Source organism: Pongo abelii, chromosome 5 (assembly GCF_028885655.2).
Source record: "Pongo abelii isolate AG06213 chromosome 5, NHGRI_mPonAbe1-v2.0_pri, whole genome shotgun sequence".
NCBI classification, from domain to species: Eukaryota; Metazoa; Chordata; class Mammalia; order Primates; family Hominidae; genus Pongo; species Pongo abelii.
The window spans coordinates 2,602,970-2,624,182 of record NC_071990.2 but is presented as its reverse complement, the minus strand read 5'-3'; the positions used below and the strand labels follow the sequence as shown (position 1 = coordinate 2,624,182).

Genomic DNA, 21,213 nt, shown 5'->3' with positions numbered 1-21,213 from the left:
AGGATGGGAGGCGCCCGTGTGCAATTACGTCGTAGACGGATAGAAATGGAAAGAATATCAGATTAAAACAAGTGTGGTATTCTGCATGTTTGAATGAATTACCATGTTCTGTGATTTTATTTTTTTGCTTTTCTGTAAGTCTCCCTTTTTAAAACATGTATCTTAAACATGCATTTTTGGTAACTAGAGGAGGTAAATGAATTGAGGGAGAATGAAGACTTTTCCGAAATTTGGCCAAAAGTGGAATTTTTATTTCATCTGGGCAAGAGCAGATGGAGGGTCTCACTCGTTCTGTCACCCAGGCTGGAGTGCAGGGTCGCGACCAGAGCTCACCACAACCTTGAACTCCTGGGCGCCCAGGACCCTCCCGCCTTAGCCTTTGGAGTCGTCCTGGGGTTACAGGCTTAGCCACCACGCCTGGCTGGATGGTTAAGTGTTTTTCTAACTAAAAAAGTTAGGCTCAAAAATAAGATTAATAGAAACGTTAGAGAAACGAGTTAAACTTTCTTTACTCATCGTATAATTTGAAATTACAAAAAGAGGATCGTGAGCTTTTATTATTTATTTTTTGAGACGCAGTTTCACTCTTGTTGCCCAGGCTGGAGTGCAATGGTGCAATCTCAGCTCACCGCAACCTCCGCTTCCTGGGTTCAAGTGATTCTCCTGCCTCAGCCTCCCAAGTAGCTGGGATTACAGGGGCCTACCACCACACCCGGGTAATTTTTTTGTATTTTTAGTACAGACGGGGTTTCTTATTGCTGGTCAGGCTAGTCTCGAACTCCCGACCTCAGGTGATCCACCCACCTCGGCCTCCCAAAGTGCTGGGATTACAGGCATGAGCCACTGTGCGTGGCCGTGAGCTTTTATTTTTATTTGTCCCGCAGCAGTGAGAGGTGACAGCGTTCTGGCATCCACTCCGGCTGTGCTTGCGAAGCCTTTCAGCCTGCTGCTGCACTGTGGGAGCCCTTTTCTGGGCTGGCCAAGGCCGGAGCTGACTCCTTCAGCTTGTGGCGTGAGAGGCGCGGGCGGGAACCGGTGCTGCCCGCAGTGCTTGCGGGCCAGCGCGCGTTCTGGGTGGGCGTGGGCTCGGTGAGCCTCGCACTCGGAGGGGCCGGCCGGCGCCGCCGGCCCAGGGTAGTGAGGGGCTTAGCACTTGGGCCAGCACTTCTCGCCAGACCTTAGTTACCTCCGTGCCGTGCAAGGCTTGGGACCTGCAGCCCGCTATGCCTGAGCCTCCCCCCACCGTGGGCTTCTGCGCGGCCCGAGCCTCCCTGACGAGCGCCGCCCACTGCTCCACGGCACCCAGTCCCATTCACCACCCAAGGGCTAAAAAGTGTGGGCGCACACGCACGGGACTGGCAGGCAGCGCCAGCTGCGGCCCCGATTCACAATCTAGTCGGGGAAGCCCACTGAGTTCTTGAGTCTGGTGGGGACTTGGAGAACCTTTATGTCTAGCTAAGGGATTGTAAATACACCAATCGGCACTCTGTATCTAGCTCAAGGTTTGTAAACACACCAATCAGCACCCTGTCAAAACAGACCAATCAGCTCTCTGTAAAACAGACCAATGGGCTCTCTGTAAAGTGGACCAATCAGCAGGATGTGGGTGGGGCCAGATAAGAGAATAAAAGCAGTCTGCCCAGAGCTACCTGTGGTAACTCACTTGGCTCTTTTTCAGTGCTGTGGTGGGTTAGTTCTTTTACTGTTTGTAATATATGTTGCTGGTGTTTGGATCTACGTTGCTTTCATGAGTAGTAATACTCACTATGAAGATCTGTAGCTTTATTCCTGAAGGCAGCTGGAGCATGAACCCACTGGTAGGAACAGCTAATTTCAGATGTGCTGCCTTAAGAGCTCTAACGGTCGCCGTGAAGGTCTGCAGGTTGAGAGCCAGAGAGATCAGGAAGCCCCAAGGAGGAAAAAACTCCGGACTGTGCTGTGTTTAAGAACTGTGATAGTTTTCGTGCATGTCTGTGGCTTTATTCTTGAAGTTAATGAGACTAAAAGCTCATCAATTCTTGACACGTAAGGACTATCACAGGAGCATCATAGAAGTGAATACTTCCTGGAAAAGAAGTTCTAGGGCTGGCCTCAAAACAAGGTTTTCCAGAAAAGTGTTACTAAGTGTAGAAATACAGTACACTGATCTTAAGCATTTGTAGAAATACATGGACACATGATCACTCTTAACCCATCCAAAAAGTTTTAAAATGGAAACAAAAAAACAGATTTCTTGAATCTTTTAATGTAAGGCCTAAAATTTCTTTTTTTTAAAAAACAATGCTGTGGAAAATCTACTTGTAATCATTGTTGGTATTTTAGCACCTTTTCCTAGTCTGTAAAGATGTGTTTCAAGATTAGACAGTATAGTTGCATATAGACATAATTTTATGTCCAACTTTATTAACTAATAGTGTTTTTGAAAGTATTGTCATGGGAAACTTGTGTACTATGGGAGTAAAAATTGAGAGCTAGAACTAATATAAACTCCTGTAATCCCAGCAGTTTGGGAGGCTGAGGCGAGAAGATCACGTCAGGAGATGGGGACCATCCTGACCAACATGGTGAAACCCTGTCTACTAAAAATATAAAAATTAGCTGGGTGTGGTGGTGCATGCCTGTAGTCACAGCTACTTGGGCGGCTGAGGCAGGAGAATTGCTTGAACCTAGGAGGTGGAGGTTGCAGTGAGCCGAAATCACAACACTGCACTGCAGCCTGGTGACAGAGCGAGACTCCATCTCAAAAAACAAAAACAAAACCTAAAGTATATAGTATAATCCCATTTCCTTTTTATACTTGTGTTTTTCTAATCTATATTATATAAATAAAAAGGAAAAATACAAAGCAAAGATTTTGTGTGTGTGTGTGTGTGTGTGTGTGTGTGTGCAACTCCCACAGCTACATACATGGATGAAGTTGAGCTATTTGGATGACCTGTGAGGTGAAAATGACTCTAGACCTTGACTTCAAGAACCCGGGTTTTGAGCTGTCCATAGTGTGACCTTGGGCAAGCTACATAACTTCTCACACTCAGTTTCCAAATCTAAAGGAGGAATAAGAATGCCTACCTCACAGTCTGTCGTAAGAATTAAGTAAACTTGTCAATGTGAAAGTAGTAAAGTGCCTGGCACCCAGTAGGTCCTGTAGTAATATTTTTTCCTGAACCCTATCCCCCTCTGTCTGAAGTTCAAGGTTTTCTCCACTAGGTGGTGATGGTAGAGAAATAAATGAAAAAAACGTACTTCAAAAATCACCCCTCCTCTTAGGTTGCTTTGCCAACCAAATTTAAACTTTCTTTTCAGATCAGCATAAATACAAATAAATTTAAACTCATATAGTATAAGTCCCAGGAAATGAAATCAATGTAAAGCAGAAACCTAGGCTTCCATTTTCTCCTTTAATACCTCACTGTTTAATTGTCTGCAGCTGGCCTCGGTGGTTTACTTTTAAGTGTGTAACTATCTTCTCTGTCTTCCTTCCCCAGGGTCAGAATGGGGAGGATAGATTCAGTGGTGACCCAAATAGACCTTCTGTCAGTAACCACAAGTAGAGTCAGCCTGGCTGCAGTGACTATGAGCAGGTATTTTATAGGCCACCTACTATTAGTGAACCTTTGGGCATCATCTTGCGCACCTTCATGTTCATACCTAAGGTATGCTGGACAGTTGAGTCCAGTTAATCCCACATGACTCACATCCCTGCCATCTGTAGTCAGCATCTTAAAAGTTAGTCGTATGGTTATCTATTCTTCCTACTCTGATTACTGCCCCCTAACCCAACCTCATGTTCTTTTCTCTTCTTGACTTTCCACTACATCTTCTGGAATCTATGCCACATTTTGTATTGTTTATTCTAACACATTTTATATATTTCCTTACTATTCTAAGTAGAACCTTTTATTTACTCTATTTTCTTACTGCCCTTTATTGGTATAAAAGAAATGCATTGATTTTTTGTTAATTTATTTCATACTTGGCCTTTTTGTGAACTCTTATTAGTTTTAAGTGATTTTCCATTGATATTCATAGTATAAAAAGGAGTATATTCAGCCTTTCTCCTTGGCTCCTGGCAGAGATCTTCAGAATCCCGTGGGATTTCCTGAGTGCTAGAAGTGCCTTTATAATGCTAATGAAGCAACTCTTAGTGGCTCCCTATGGTTGGAACTTGGGACCAGCCCAATTTCAGGGGCTAGAAATTGAATTTGATTGCATGGCCAAAAATTTAATCAATCATGCCTACACAATGAAACCTCAATAAAAACTCTGGACATGGAAGCTCAGTGGAGCTTCCTGGTTGTGAACATGCTGATGTGCTGGGAGGGTGGTATGCCTGGATTCTACAAGGAGAGGGCTTGGAAGCTCCATGTCTGGGACCCTCCTGCCCCTCACCCTATGTGTCTCCTTTATAATAAAACATAAAACTATGCACATACTCCCATATATTTTAAGTCATCTCTAGATTACTTATGATACCTAATGCAATGTAAATGCTATATAAGTAATTATACTGTATTGCTATTTTATTTGTATTATTTTCTGTAACCTATGCACATATGCTCATATATGTTAAATCATCTCTAGATTACTTGTGATACCTAATACAATGTAAATGCTATATAAATAGCTATTATACTGTATTGCTTTTTTATTTGTCCTATTTTTTATTAATTGTACTGCTGTTTCTTATTTTTTCCCAAATTTTTGATCCACTGTTGGTTGAATGAGTAGGTGCAGAACATGTGGAAATGGAGGGCCAACTGTATTGTCAAGTTATTGGAAAGATCAGTTCTCTGTATCGTATAAAGTGGAATGTGAAGGGACATTTGACAAAAGTCTACTTCAATCATTGATTTAAAAATAATCTCTAGTAAAATAGAGAAAGTTATCTTCTTAACATGATGATTTTTTTTTGTCCTCAAACCAGCACCATTATCATGTTGGATGGTAAAAACATCATTGATGAGGGGAAAGGTTTCTTTTTAAAAAAATAATGCACTAACCATAAAAGGAAAAGATTAATACATCTTACTACATGAAAATGAACATCTATTTATTTAGCAGAAGATACTACAAGAGTGAAAATACAAGGCACAGAGAGGGAGAAGACATCTTAAACACACATTACTGTCAAGCACAGTGTGTAGGATGTAGAATAAGTCCTACATAATGATAAGAAAATAGGAGAAAATGTAATTAAAAGTGAGTAAAGAACATAAATATGTACTTCATAAAAAACAGAGACCAAGTGACCAAATATGTATTTGAGAACATCTTAGCTGGGCACAGTGGTTCATGCCTGTAATCCCAGCAGTTTGCGAGGCCAAGGCAGGAGGATCACTTGAACCCAGGAGTTCAAGACCAACCTGGGCAAAAAAGTGAGACCTCCATCTCTAAAAAATTTTTAAACAATTAGCTTGGTGTGGTGTTGTGCAGCAGTGGCCCTAACTACTCAAGAGGATCACTTGAGGCCAGGAATTCAAGACCACAGTGAGCTATGATTGTGCTACAGCACTCCAGCCTGGGTAACAGAGTAAGACCTGTCTCTAAAAATAACAACAAAAAAGAAACCCTTCAACTCTTTAGTAATCAGAGAAATGCAATTTAAATTTATAAATGATATACTATTGCACACCCAATAGATTAGCAAAAACTAAGTGTTTTTAAAGCTATAGAGCAACAGGAGAATTCTTATAGTGCTGGTAGGAGTGTAAATTGGTATATACATTTAAGTGTGTGTACTTCATGTGTGCACATTGGTGTTCATAGCAGCCCCAAATGGAAAACAGCCAAATGTCCGTCAGTGAATAAACACATACATTTTGTAATATTCATACAACAAAATATTATATAATAATGAAAACTAACCAAGACGTCTATACACACTATATACAAAAATATGATGGGTTATAGACAGTTTTAACTGGGAAAAAAACTAAGAAAACAATACAAACAGTATGAATACATTCAAACAAACTAAAACTGCCAAAACAAAGCTATTATTTAGAGTGCACATGTAAATGGTAAAATTGCAAGGAAAATCAAGGAAATTATTGAAAAGATTCAGATTAGTGGTTAGCTTGGGAAGGACAAAAGGATGGGATTTTTGAATTTGGGGATTCTTGACCTGGTGGTGGCTTTATGAGTATTGCTTTTATAATTATTTATTAAATAGTATATGGTTTTATATACTTTCCATATGTATATCTTTCAATAAAAGATACATATATCTTTTATTGTTATATATCTTACATATTACATGTCTTGTATACTTGTATAACATTTTTATGTTATTTATATTATCAAAAATATGTATTTCATATATACATATGTAATATATATGTCCTGATAAAAGAAAAAATATTATAAATTACTGTGACTTCATTTTGTAGTTGCTAAGGCCCTGGTATACAATAACAGTAAGTGATGTTACACTGTTGATTAAGAAAACTGAGCTACTCCAGAATATTTTTCCTCTTTAGAATCTTGGCTCTAAAATTTTCAGCCAAATAATCTTTTATTTCTTAGGAGATCTGATAACATGAATAACAATAATATTACCAATGATAACCATAAAGGCTGTTATTTATTAAGTTTCTCTGATGCATCAGCCATTTTTATCTCATTGTTTACCCCTCAACAACCCCATAAGGTAAATGTTGTTATCCTCACTTAACAAATAGGAAGCACTGAGGTTCAGGAAGACTGAGCAGCTCTTGAGTCGACACAGCTAGCAGAGCTTGAACTCAAGCCTAGGCTACGTGTCTCCAATGCCCATGACTTTCCCACTAGGCTGGGAAATTTATTTTGGCAACTTTTTTACATTAAGAAGGAAATATATGTTTATTTTAGAAAAATGGATAACTCCAGGAAAGCACAAACCGTATTTGGCATAGCAATCTTATCTATTTAGCTATGGATCTCTGTATTATCATTCATCTGCTATATATTGACAGTGCATCTTTTTTTAGTTAAAATTCGGATCCTATTGCATCTGCTGTGCCCGGATCTGTCCCTTTTTCCCTAACTATGAAATTGACACATGACCAATAACCCTAGTTTTTTTTTTAATGGAAGTATCCTATCTATAACTCTTGTACGTAGGTTCTATTTCAGTGTTTTATATATAACAAATAATGTTATGATGATATCTTCAGAGACAATATTTTGTGTACAACTCAATTTCTTTGAGGTAAACTTCTTAGAGCTGTGATTGCAGGGTCAAAGGGCATGACCAATTTGCCTTCCATAAAAATCAGAGCAATATGCGTTTTAACCAGAAGTGTACAAGGCTGCCCATCTGCCCTCTCCCTCCCAGGCTTCATTCACACTGAAGATGTTTTCCATATATTAACTTGGGGCTTATAATGCTTTTTACCATTTTACGGCTGCCATGGTCCTTTTGTACCCCAGATTCTTCAATACTTTTGGACATATAGAATAAAAGCTAGCAACCTATTATGAGTCATTACATAATAGCTCAACTTATTTTCTACCTAAAAATACAACTTTTATCTTTAATTAAAAAAAAAAGCACACCTCTGAGAGTTCACCAAACTGCCCATCAGCCATGAATGCACACCCTATGGCAGTGTTTTTCCATGTGGAAAATTTCTCCTCTCACCCTTACCCTCTTGGGACAAGGAAGCCAACATTTGGTCAGAAGAGCATGACTTGGACTTTGCACTTCTGTAATTTCATGCCTTGTTACTATCATAAGCTTATTCTAGCTCTGAAATCTACTTCCAATTTAGAAGGTAGGAAAGCATTCCCGAGAACGTAAACATAAACATTGTTCCTCCAGTTCCTAAAACGAGAAAATGATGATTCATGCTGTAGCATGGGATTTTTAAATATTGGAAATGAATATCCTTAGACTTTCCTCAATTGTTTAGAATGGATAGTCACAACAGTAGCATGAATTTTACCTTGTAGCAAGCATTTTATTTTGTGTTTTCTCATGTTTAAAATTTTTAGGCTTAAAGAATCAGTGGGAGGGGGTTACATATGTGGTATAGGGAAAGGGCAGAAAGAATCCTATGGTGTTGGGTTGGAAATAGAAATATATCAATATGAGTGTGAACTCATGATTTTTTAGAAAGAATTATATTTCCTCGCTCTGTCCTCTGAAGTGTCTACAGGGACACCCCTGTAGCAAAAAACACTCCTGGTGCCCAGGGCTTGATTTCTAAATACCATTCTGCCTAAGAGGAAGGAGGGCTCCTTGAAGAAATGGCAGAATTCAGAAATAGGGTGAAAACAATACTGAAAGTAAAGAAGTACTCAAAAAATAATAATGACATGTCGAAAGTACATAGGAGCCAGCTCGAAGCCACTTCCATTGGCCAATATGGGACAATTTGAGCATCAAAATAAAGAATGTAGAGAGTGTATGTCCATTTTTGAAAGGCCATGAGCTCATCCTGATACTAAAGAGAGTGAGGTTCAGGATGGGGATGGAAAGCTCTTCTTTATAAAAGAATACCAATTAATAAGTATAGAAGAAATGGCAGAATTAGAAAATCATTTCACAGTCACTGTGGTAATCATTGATTCTCAAGAATAGATACGGAGAAACGTTGGGTGATGCATTGTGGGGGAACACGATACCTATAAATTCCCACAAGTTACTTATCAATCACAAAAATAAAAGGGTTAGTTTTACATTTGAGAAGTCTGGTGGACACAACCTTAATCAGATCACCAAATTTAATATCATGAATAATGGCACAGACCGACATCATGTGCCACCTTTTGTGATGTTCTGAAAAAGATACAGTGTCACTGCTGTAGTTTTCATGCTCGGGTATAACCTGGTTCCAAGCATGAAGACACAATCAGGAAATTAGAATTGAGAGACATTTTATGAAACAATTTGTCCGAAGACTTCAAAAATATCAATGTCATGAAGGATTACAAAAAAGAGAGAGAGACTAGGAAGCCTCATCTCCACAAAAAATACAAAACTTGTCCTGGTGTGGTGGTGCCTGCCAATCGTCCCAGCTACTTGGAGGGCTGAGGCAGGAGAATCGCTTGAGCCAAGGTCAAGGCTGCAGTGAGCTGTGTTCACGCCACTGCACTCCAGCACAAGCAACAGAGTGAGACCTTGTCTCAAAAAGTAAAATAAAATAAGCGGAATGCCCATTTCCTAAATAGATAAAAGGAGACTAAAAAGACATGGTGATTAAATGCACTATGTAATTTTTGAGTAGATTCTGTTATGTGAGAAAGTGTCTTTTTTCTCAAGAAACATATACCAGTTCATATAGGGGTAAAGTTTCATGAGATACGCAACTTACTCGCAAAAGAGAGAGAGAGAGAGGGCAAACATGGAAAATGCTAACATTTGGTGAATATGGGTGAAGAATGTATAGGTATTCATTGTACTATGCTTGCAAATATCCCTTAGAAAGTTTAAGGGATATAATTAAAGGAACAATTTGTGTAGCCACTGCAGAGGTAATAAACTGAAACATTATGTAATATTTCTGAAAAATATTAATTTTTAAATGATCCAATCCATATTTTTATCTAATTTTTAAAACCTATTTTATTTTCATTTTTACATTTCGTAATACTTAGCTAATTGCTGTCACTTAGAAGTTTTAATGGTCTAATATCAAAATTTCCTGTAAATAAATCTGGATATTCTATAACATCATTATCTTTCTTGCTCAAAGTATCCTATCTCCAAGCAGAAAATAAAAGATAGAAATTACTTTTAAAATTACTATTAATTTTTCTATTAATTACAAAATCTTATATTACATGATATTCATGCCAGGAGAAGAAAAGCGTGAGACTCTTAACTGTCTCCTCCTCACCATTCCTTTTCTTTGGCCCTAGGTGACCTGGCGAGTGTGGAATATAATTTATGTTTCCCTGGATCCCAGCCTTGGTCACTGGGGACAGATGGCCATGAAGTGTTCAGTTTTTTCCTCTCCTTTTAACAAGCTACTTTTTGTTAATCATATTATTGAGTTTTCTTTTTTCTTAATGACTCTATTGAAGTATAATTTACCTATTATAAAATTCACCCATCTCAAGTGCACGATTCTGCGCTGTTTTAAGAAACTGAATGAGTTGTACAGTCATCACTACCACACATCATCTGGTAAGATTCTGTTTACAATTAACCCCCATTCCTGCACCCAGCCCCAGGCAACCACCAGTCTGCTTTCTACATCTATAGATTTGTCTTTTCTGGTCATTTTGTACAAATGGAATCATGCAATCTGGTCTATGTTTCTGGATTTTTTTTTTTCAATTAGCACAGTGTTTCTGCTCATCCATATTGTAGTAGATACCAGTATTTCATTCCTTTGAATTACATAGTGTTCCATTTGTATGCGTATACCACATTATCTTTTCCCAGTCCCCAAACCATCCGATGGACATTTTGGTTGTTTTCAGTTTTTGGCTATTGTGAATAATGCTGCTGTGAACATTCATGTGCCATGGTTTCTGTGTTCATATGTTTTCATTTCTCTTGGGTAGATACCTAGGAGAAGAATTTCTAGGTCATATGGGAAATAAGTTTTTAAGAAATTGCCAACCTCTTTTATAAAACACCTGTACCATTTTATATTCCCATCAACATATTTGGTGAGGGTTCCAGTTTTTCCACATCCTTGTGAACACTTGCTTTTCTCTGTCTTTTTTTTTTTTTTTGGTAGAGATGGGGTCTCGCTATGTTGCCCAGGCTGGTCTCAAACTCCTGGACTCAAGTGATCCTCCCGTCTTGGCCTCCTAAAGTGCTAGGATTACACGTGTGAGCCACCACACCCAACCTATCTTTTTTTTTTTTTCATTATTATTACAGCTCTCCTAGTGGGTGTGAAATGATGTTTCCTTGTGGTTTTAATTTGCATCTCCCTGATGACTGATTTTGAGCATTTTTTTTTTCATGTGCTTATTAACCATTTTTATATCTTCTTTGGTGAGGTCTGTTTTAATCTTTTGTCCATTTAAAAAACTGGAATGTTTTGTCATACTAAGTTGTATATGCTGGACACAGTCCTGTGTCAAATATGTGACTTCACAGTATTTTCTACACATCTGTAGCTGGTCTTTCATTTTCATAATAGTGTCTTTTCATTTTCCTAATAGTGTTTTTTCAAAGGCAAACATTTTGAATTTTGAAGAAGTGCAATTTATCAATCTTTGTTTTTATGGGTCGTATTCAGTGGTGATTTTTGAAAGTAAGGAAGTTCTATTGTAATGTGGATAACAGGGATGCAGTAGCTTTTTATTTGCATTTTGGTATTTGTGCTGTTGCTCCACTTTTGTGTGTAAACATTCAAGAGGTCTTGTTTTGGAAACATTCAGAATACTGTGTAGAAACAAAAACTCTTAGCGTAATCTAGCCGGGTTTCAATGCCAACCCATAGACAAGAGCTGTCAACGATGTTCCTTCATGTGACTCCTTTGACAGCACAGTCTCTTACTCAGCTAATGGAAATGTCCCTTGAAAAGAATCAAGGGATTCTTTTCCATGGCTCTGTAGGGTGCTGTTTTCCTGATGTTGGTATTTTTTAAAGAAGTATAACGCCAAAATATGGAAATACTGGAAAAGTGTTCCTGGGCCTGCTCATATTCCTCACTAATGAATTTTTCCGGGTATAAGAGCATCTTTAAGCATGCAGAACATTTTATGGTATGGACTTAGGGTCCCGAGGCTAGGCCGATAGACCAGAATGAGTGTGCATGTATAACCTGTTTTTTTGTGGTCAAGTGTTATGCCAGCAGTGTGCTTGTCCTGTATGCCATCAGAAGCTGGGAACAGTGTGATACAGCAGAACCAGACAACCAGAACCAGACAAACAGTCACTTTTAGCATGGATGATTTTAATTGACTTGTTTTTTAGGGCAAGTAGACACAATTAAAGATTACTCTGTCTAGTCATTAATCAAATATGTATTGAATGTATATTGTGCATGGAAATGTCTATATGTGGATGCCTTCCAAATTCTTATCTCCAGCCTACACCCCTCCCCTGAACTCCAGTTTCTATCTCCACAGCCTATTCAACTTGAACGTTTAATGGACTTGCCAAAGACTTCATGCCTGACCTTTCCCTCCAGAGTTGCCCTTCCCACAGCCGTCTCCATCTCAGTTAATGTTCACTCTGTCTTTCAAGTGCTCAGGAGAAAATTTGCAAAGGTGTCTACCATCTTTCTTTCATACTCCATACCCAATCTATCATAAATCCTACTGATTCTAAATGTAATGTGGAATCCTGCATGGGATTCTGGAACAGAAAAGGGGCATTTGGGGAAAGAAAACCCAGCAACAATAAAGTATTGAGTTTAGTTAATAATAACATTCACCATGGTTCGTTAATTGTGACAAGTATACCATACCAACGTAAGATGTTAAAAACAGAAGATTCGGGGTGCAGGGCAAGGGGAACTCTGAACTACCTTTGCACCTTTTCTGTAGATGTAAAACTACTCTAAAAGGAAAAGTTTATTACAAAAAAATAAGCTAAGGAGCAGATTCTCCTGGCCTCTGGTTCACTCAAGCCTGCGGTTGGTTTGCTGGAGCCAAGGAGATGGAAAGTCTGCTTTTGCGTGGTGGTGGTCTGGGTGGAGGATGTGGTTGGATCAGCAGCAGCCCACACACATTTTGCCTCTGGCAGGGCATTTGTTGCCTTATCAGTACTTCTACACAATTTAATTATACTAACAAAATTGGTAACCTCAAACCAGCTTAATCGTTATATAATAATTTTGTCAGATAATTTATCTCTCACAAATTTATAGTTCCACTTCATTACTTTTCCTGAAGAACAAAGCTCTCTCATCTGAAAAATAACAAGCATTTTGTGTTTTAAAAAAGATTTTGCTATAATTCATTAATACTACATAAAATGGAAAAATGTGTATTTTTATTTCACATGGAATGCATCGATCTGAATTAAAAATAAGGTTTTTTTTTAAAGAAGCAGAAGAGCAGCAGAGGCTGGTGTTATAATGGGGCATAGAGGGGCTAACACGGGCTCCAAATAAGAGGTGACAGTTGGCCAGGCCCTGAAAAATTGCAGGGTTGTCTAGACTGCAAAGTCCAGCCTCTGGGCAATCAAAGTTTCATGCCACTTCAATCAATCTAGGGATGCACTACTGCGAGAGTTGGGCAGGTGGGTTGAAATTCCCCTTTCTTGGTCTGTGCAAAAAACTATGGGTGAAGTCCTAATGTTGCTTAAGGAGAATTTCTGAAAAATTCATTCCTGTTTCCTGGATGCCTGTGCCTTTGACCTTTCCCTAGAGCTAGAAATGGTTGGAGACTTTGCAAACATCTTTAAGAACTGAGAAAAATAAAACAAACTTGCTAACTGCTTTCAGAAGATCTTCTATATTGCAGTTGGATATGCTCAAAGCGTAAGATGGGCAAACAGAGGTGGCTGTGGGGTTGCCACACCTGGCATTTTCCCGACTGGGGGAAATTTAACGAGCACTTAAATAATCCTGAGTCTGAAAGGGGCAGAAGGTCCAGGCAGACGATTGCTGAGAACAAATCTAGCTTTGTAAATCCGAGAGTATTGACACAATGATACGAGGGAAAGGTGAAGGTGATATTTCATCCAGTGTTCCCAGTTCATCCTTTCCTTACCTGACCTCTGAAATGGAGCCATTGGCCTTGAAAAGCCTGGTGTCTAAAATTAATATTCTTCCCCATCTGACTAAGAAGGCAACAGCTGAGCAACATGAGATCAAGAGCCATATTAATTTAAACAGGGGCTCAAAGTGGCATTTGAGAGAGAAGATACTTCCTCTCGTAGTGGACACTTGTCTTTTCAGAAGATTTATATGACTGAGAGTCAAAACTTTTACCAGAGACTTCCATAGTCAGTTTGAATTCTGCAAAATTTCTCTTTATCTTCTGGAATGTATGCTCTACACTTGGAGTGGCTCAAGCTCTTCGATGTTATCTTATCAATGGTAATTATCTTTGTTTATTGTTATAACCTCTCAAATCTCCTTCCCTTTTTTCTAAGTTACCTTCAATAACAAATTGTACCAAACTTCAGGTAGAGCTTAATGTTTAATATTTCTTTGCAAAATTATTGTATCTTAATCCTAAGTTTTTGTTTTAATACATTAATTTTGTGTGGCTTCCTGATCCAACTTGAGTTTCATCTGCAATTAACCATAGTATTTTAGTTGTAGTTTGCCTTAGAAATAGCCATGCATTTGTTTCCTTATTTTAATAATTTTTTCAGGGCAATTCGAAAGAATGTTAAGAATGGTCTATAATGTATCTGTAGAGCTCTGGTTGATAGTATTAATATTTGCATTTTTATTTGTTTGAATGTAAGCTCTTTATGTGGATAAGTATAACTTTTTAGAGCAGTGAATTTTAAGCCCTTTGGAACTCAAGAGTATCGTTTTACTATAGGAATTGAGGAAACAAAATATTAAGTTTTGTGGTGAGAATCACAATACGGTTTTTAAGCTGAGAAAATGCTGGAAGAGGCGCTTTTCAGAAAATCTCCACCAGGGGGCCTCAGTTGTCAGCCATGTGGAACTAGCACAAATTCAAATCTCTCTCCCTCTCCCTGCCTCTCTATGCAATCAAGTGATGTGTACCTATAGACATGCGTATGTCTCTAGTATCAAAGCGTATTATGTATGCTGCATTACTTAAGTATTTTAAGGAGAGTGAAAAGACTCTGAGCTTCTCGGTACATAGCTGTTAATGCAGATGCAAGGAAAGGTATCTGGGTGTGCTGTCCACGTGAGAGGACAATAAGGAAACAAATTTCTTTTCACAAATAAACACCACACATTTTAAGGCATAGGTAGAGAAGAGATCTGGGAAAGGACTCATTTGGGGGCGATCCCTCTGGAGAGGGAGGCCAGGGGAAGCAGAGAGACCCCTTCTGTGATAAGCCCTTCCCACGTGGTTCCAATTAAACCCAAAGATACTTTATAATTTACATCCAAGCTGGCCACTTGATCTACAGCTTATTTTGTGCAGTGAGGAGCATATTTCATCACCCAGTGAATCTTGACATTGCTTCTTACTGTTTGCTTTTGTAGTTTTAAAGTGAAAAAAATTTTTTTCCTTTTAAAGTTCCAATGTTGGAAACTCAATATGAATGTTAGTATTTCTTTTCCTAATTTTGGATCCTCTCTCCAGTTTAAACAGAAGAGACTTCCAAATTCTCACTGGTCATTTTCCCAAGAAGTCAAATGCATGAATAAGTGATGAGAACTTTCTGTGTTTCCTTTCTCTGCAGTCAAGAGAAAGAAGCACGGAAGAGTCATAATTGTGTCTTGATTTATAAATCGGAGACAGAGGGAGACGAAAACCACACTCCAGAAAGTAGCTTAATTGGACTCACTACTAAGATGTTAAAAGTGAAGAGGCTGGAAGAATTCAGCACGTGTTATAACAGCAACCAGCTGGAGAAAATGGCCTTTTTTCAGTGCAAGGAAGAGGTGGAGAAAGTGAAGTGTTTTCTGGAAGAAAATTCTGGGGACCAGGATTCAAGACCTCGACATAATGAGGTAATCATGTTCTAATTTAGTCTCCTAAAAAGTATTCATTCTATCTTATCTTTTCTAATGTCACGGAGCCACTTGTGAGTACAATTAAAGTTAGTTTATGAATAGGCACCATTCCATTTTGCTTCACTCAGAATTGTGTATGTCAACTATACAATTGTGTTTGGTAAATAATTAGGAGGCCTTTGAAACTGCATTTCTGCTAGCAGTCTACTTCACTTTGTAGTTAGTGGCTTAGGAGTTATACAGCCAGCTTGCAGAAATGAAGAAGAATGCTTTAACATGATGGATTTGGGCCTGAAATTCAGAAAAGGGCTCTGAGAGGCACAACTGTTCTGCAAAAAGAAGTTTCTCCTTTCCTTCAGATCTTGAATTCCTCATGGAGTAGACGGCAGAGCTATTGATAGTGAAGTTCAGAGAAGCAACAAGAAAGACTTGCTGATGGCACGACGGTGGGGCTTGTATCCTCCTCTGTGCAGAACGAGAGTTCTGAGCCCAATTCCAGCTGCTCGTTCTTGGGAAAAAATATTAATTTAACCAAGGGCTTGCCACATCTGAATTAGTGAGATAATAGCAATTGTGAAATTTAAGTGTGATCACATCTATAAAGCACTCCGCCTAGCATCTGTCACTAGAGTCATTTAATATGTGTTAGCAGCAGCAGCAATTACCTCCCCTGCCTTGGCCCAGTCAGTTCCTGCCCATCATCCATTGGCTCCTTGCCGGTGGGAGCATCAAGCGTTTTGCCCGTGCCTTCATTCCAGCACATGCAGTGTTTTTGAACATGTTGATCACCTTTCTCTAGACAAGGCTCCTTAAGGCTGGGAAACCTCATGTTATTTGTTCATGTTTTCTCAGTTGCTTTCCCAGTAACGGGAACAAATAGGCACCAAAAGTGTTTTTGGAATGAACAGATCTATTTAAATGAATTCTGGTTGAGGGCTGGGAACCATTATTTTTGATAATCAGAGCAAGTGATTCTTATCAGGCAGGTTTGGAAAACATCCTTCTTTGCCCAGCTGCTGTTCTAAAACACACTATTCAGGTAGGAAGGGCGTTTCTAACAATGCAATAGACAATGAAATAGAGATATTGTATATAAAAGGTCTAGGAGGCTTTTTATTGTAAGTGAATAAGAAATGACAAAATGTGCTGGAGAGAATAAATGAGTCAGATTGAAACAGGTTTTTTTGAGACCTCTGTTTTCCCCGTGAGTTCAATATAGACCAAGAAGAAATATCTACAGGCAAAATTAAGTGAGACATGACTTTCTCATTGGGTTTTTAGTGGTACAAACAGGATAATTTTTTCTGTTTATTAATTTCGGTAGGACAGAGAAGACAAAATATTCTTCTTGGATAACTTTGAAATCATCAACTAACCGTAATAGTTTATATGAATTTCATTATCTTTCAAGTACTGTTTTTCTCCAAATTCTATGATACAATTTTTATAAATAGGCAACACTCTTAAAGAGTGAGATAAGCTGGACACATGGCTCATACCTGTAATCCCAGCACTTTGGGAGGCTGGGGCAGGAGAATCACTGGAGGCCAGGAGTTTGAGACCAGCCCAGGTGACATGGTGAGACGTCTATTTCTACAAAAATAAAAAAATACAAATAAAATAGCCGGGCATGGTGGCACACATCTGTAGTCCCAGCTACTTGGGAGGCTGAGGCAGGAGGATTGCTTGAGCCTGGGAGTTCAAGGATGCAGTGAGCTATGATCACACCACTGCACTCCAGCGTGGGCAACAGAGTAAGACCCTGTTTCTGAAGATAAAAAAAAGATAGTGCTAAGTTGGAACATAAATATATGTAGGGATATTACTTTTGTGATAGCCAACTACATCCAGAAGTTGATGATTTGGAAGTTAAATATTTTTAGGGTGTTTTTGAGGGAAAAATTGAGACTGTTATTTAACCTCTAGAAACCATCAGAGAATGTCCTTTGTAGTAAGTCTCATATCCCTTCTGTGACTTGGGCCTCCTGGCTTCGGTCCTGCAGTTGACACCCTGTGGAAGGTGGGAAGGAATCACTAGGAGCTCCATGTGTCCCATTCAATTTCTTACTTGTAAATGTCTGCAATAAATTTCCCTGTCTCTCTCCGTCCACGTGGAGAATGGATAGGTGCACGTGTCGGAGGCACAGAGTTCTCCTTTCCATGGCCTGGAGCCCCTGCCTGTCCTGTTAGTGGGTGCCAGGGCAGCCAGCAGGCTTGGCAGCGGGCGGGGTGGGGGGGGTGGAGAAAGACATTCCAGCAGCTCAGATGTCTTCAGGTATGCAGACAGAGCTAGATTAACACGTCTTCATCTTCTGCTGGGGCAGCAGTAAATCTTTAAAATGCCATGCTTTTCTCTCCAGGGACTATAAAAACATGCTTGTCGATTTTCTTCACCTATTCCCCTTTCTCTGTCATCCCTTCTCTCTTTGAGGAGATTAGCATGGCTAATCATAGTAGAAACATCCCCTGTGGTGCACTGGAAAGAATGTACTCTGAATTTCAGACTCTGGTGACATGAAAGCTTTGTTCTGGAAGCTTGCAGTGCAGTTTCTTTAGAGTCTGGAACTACTCTCCAGTCCCAATAGGGGAAGAATTTTATATAGATTTAACAACTTATATTTGTTAAAATAGTTTGATAAAACTCAGATTCTTTTTGTTTTCCTGCTCTTAATCAGATTTTTCTGTTTCTTTTATTTTTCTTCTACTGAATTTATTTTTAGCTATCTTCCTTCTTTCCTCTGTGTTTTATTGAGTTTATAGTTTATGAAACACTTCGTAGCCTTCTTTTCTTCCTTCTACTTAAGTAGTTCTTGTTCTTTTAATTTTTCTTTCTTTTTTTTTTTTTTTTTTTTGAGACGGAGTCTTGCTCTGTCGCCCAGGCTGGAGTGCACTGGTGCGATCTCAGCTCACTGCAACCTCCGTCTCCCAGGTTGAAGCAATTCTCCTGCCTTAGCCTCCTGAGTAGCTGGGATTACAGGTGCGCACCACCACGCCCGACTCATTTTTTTTTTGTATTTTTAGTAGAGACAGGGTTTCACCACATTGGTCAGGCTGGTCTCGAACTCCTGACCTCGTGATCCACCCGCCTCGGCCTCCCAAAGTGCTGAGATTACAGGTGTGAGCCACCACGCCCGGCCTTGTTCTTTTAATTTTTCTTGTTTGTTTCTTTTTTTTTTTTTTTTTTGAGGCAGTCTTGCTCTGTCACCTAGGCTGGAGTGCAGTGGTGCTCACTGCAACCTCCGTCTCCCAGGTTGAAGCAATTCTCCTGCCTTAGCCTCCTGAATAGCTGGGATTACAGGCGCGCGCCACCACGCCCGACTCATTTTTTTTGTATGTTTTTAGTAGAGATGGGGTTTCACCACATTGGTCAGGCTGGTCTCGAACTCCTGACCTCATGATCCACTCCCCCCCCCAACCTCCCAAAGTGCTGAGATTACAGGCATGAGCCACCGCGCCCTGCCCTGTTCTTCTAATTTTTCTTCTTTGTTTCTTTATTTCCTTTTTCTTTCTTTTTTTTTTTTTCAGACAGGTTCTCACTCTGTTGCCCAGGCTAGAGTGCAGTGGTGTGATCTCAGCTCACTGCAGCTTTGACCTCCTTGGCTCAAGTGATTCTCCTGCCTCAGCCTCCCAAGTAGCTGGGACTAGGCATGCACCACCGCCCATGGCTACTTTCTGTATTTTTTTGTAGAGACAGGGGTCTCCCTGTGTTGCTCAGACTGGTCTTGAACTCCTGGGCTGAAGTGATCCTCCCACCTTGGCCTCCCAGAGTGCTGGAATTTATAGGCATGAGCTGCTGTGTGTGGACTATTTTTCCTACTTTCCTTTCTGTTCTGTTTTCTAGTGACTTTTCTCATTCTATTATGTTCCAAAGGCTGTTCAAAATCACCTAAATTCTACCTACTGTGTACAATTTTAAAAGTTTTCAGCAGATAACCATATGCCATAATAAACTAGATCTAAACATACGTACATGGTGTGGTGTTGAAATCAAGTAAAATTTACAAAACCAAATTGGTCTGACTCATATGAGTGATGAGCTTGATAGCTATTGTGTCCATACCATTAAGTTATAAATGATGAACAGGTTTCATAACTATAATTGGTATTATTTTTGTACAGTTGAATCTGGGTTTTTTTTCTTTTGTCAGTTCTCTGTTATCTGTATAGTAAATAGCCCTTGTGTTGTATTTCCCTCAGATTTACTTGAATATTTAGTAGGATCTCTATCTCATATACACCCCCATACCCCTCTGCTTAATGAAACACAAATGTGCCCAGTGATATTCTCAGCCAACCATTCGGCCCTGTGTGCTTCTCACTGCCTTCCTCCGTGTACCACCCCTATCCCTGCTCCTGAGGCCCGGGGTTGTCTGTGCTCACCTCCTCGTCCCTTCATTTTCCCCACCTTCCTGTTCACCCCTAGTTACTCATCCTCCATCCAAAAGGCATGGTCCCAAGTATAAAAGTAGGACACAGGTTGTGAATGCTCACTCTACAAAAATATGTCAGCATGGCCCACCGTTCCACATCCACGCCTAGAAGACCCCTAAGTAAATCATTTCTGAATTTATCCTAACCCTTGTTGATTTGTGTTTAAAAGCCTTCCTTCATAGGGAATAATTCCTTTTTAAAACCTGGCTTAAGTTCTTCCATATCCCAACCAGGGGGTATCCCAAAGCTGTGGGGGTAGAAACAAGCATGGCCCCAGCAGACTCGGGACACCACTGTCCCTGGAGTGTTTAAATGCCTGGTACAAATGCTCCCAAGACCAAGCAAAGCAAAAATATTTATTAACAGGATGTGCAGAGGGACAGAGTGGGTTGGAGTAAAGTGTGGATTTTCCTATTTTGATTGCAGTTGGTGGATTTAACACCAGGTGGCACTTCGTGACCATCTGCTGTGAAATTGTACCATCGGCACCGTCCATAATGCCCATAACTTAGATCTCAAAATAACAAGGCTGAGGGCAGAGGTTTTGTGATTTTTCAAGTTGCATTTCGCCACCCCCATCCCTGTGCTCCTCACCCTGTAAGGGCAGGAGAAAGCTTCCTGGCGGTGGCCCAGCCTCGGCAGCCAGCAGATGCCAGATACAGTGGTGCTAATTGTCCTTGAACTGGGAACAAATGCGCATTCACAGCGTCGTAAATTATTGCCAGCAGTCTCCCAGTGCCCCTACACCTGTTTCAGATCTGTCACACAAGGCCATCATATTTTTCCTTTTAAAGAGGCAGATTATTTATTTGCTGATCACGTAACTGGAGATGTCCAGTGCAGGACTCTGCAAGAACCCTCTGTAATTCGGTGACACCCACTCCTCAGGAGAGAGCAAAGGGTGACACTGCTTGAGAAGTGCTGGTGCTAGATCAGGGCAGGGAAGGAACATATAAGCCAAGCGACATCCACAGCTGCTCCCAGAGAATGGACTTCACACTCAGAAGAAAAGACGTCTGGGTTGTAGGTAGCGTGTGCCTTCTCTCGTCTTCAGTTCTCTGGCGCTTGATCCGGTTCGTGATGACCCGGGGAGGCCACTGGCAGGCTCCTGCTCTTGAGGATGTGCAGGTAGTAAAATCACCTTTATCTAAGACAGATTCATTTTGTTCGAATGTTTCCAACCTGGGAGTGATGCTTGCCAAAGAAAATGGAATGCATGCCCTGGCTGAATCTTTGCCCAGGACCCTGGTCTTAGGGACAGTTGAGGTA

The 21,213-nt window shown here is 40.0% G+C and overlaps 1 protein-coding gene across 2 annotated transcripts in view; it reads left to right on the top strand.

Moving 5' to 3' along the window:
- Positions 1 to 1,653: 1,653 nt before the first annotated feature.
- MYLK4 (myosin light chain kinase family member 4) overlaps positions 1,654 to 21,213 on the top strand; it is a 96,999-nt gene continuing 77,439 nt past the window's right edge. The window contains exons 1-3 of one of the 2 annotated variants that reach the window (XM_054557128.2): positions 1,654 to 1,969; positions 3,486 to 3,581; positions 15,240 to 15,510. In XM_054557128.2, coding sequence (XP_054413103.1) covers positions 1,968 to 1,969; positions 3,486 to 3,581; positions 15,240 to 15,510 — 369 coding nt within the window. In that variant the 5' untranslated portion in view covers positions 1,654 to 1,967. The remainder of the gene's footprint in view (positions 1,970 to 3,485; positions 3,582 to 15,239; positions 15,511 to 21,213) is intronic. The other variant, XM_054557127.2, reaches the window with a different exon arrangement.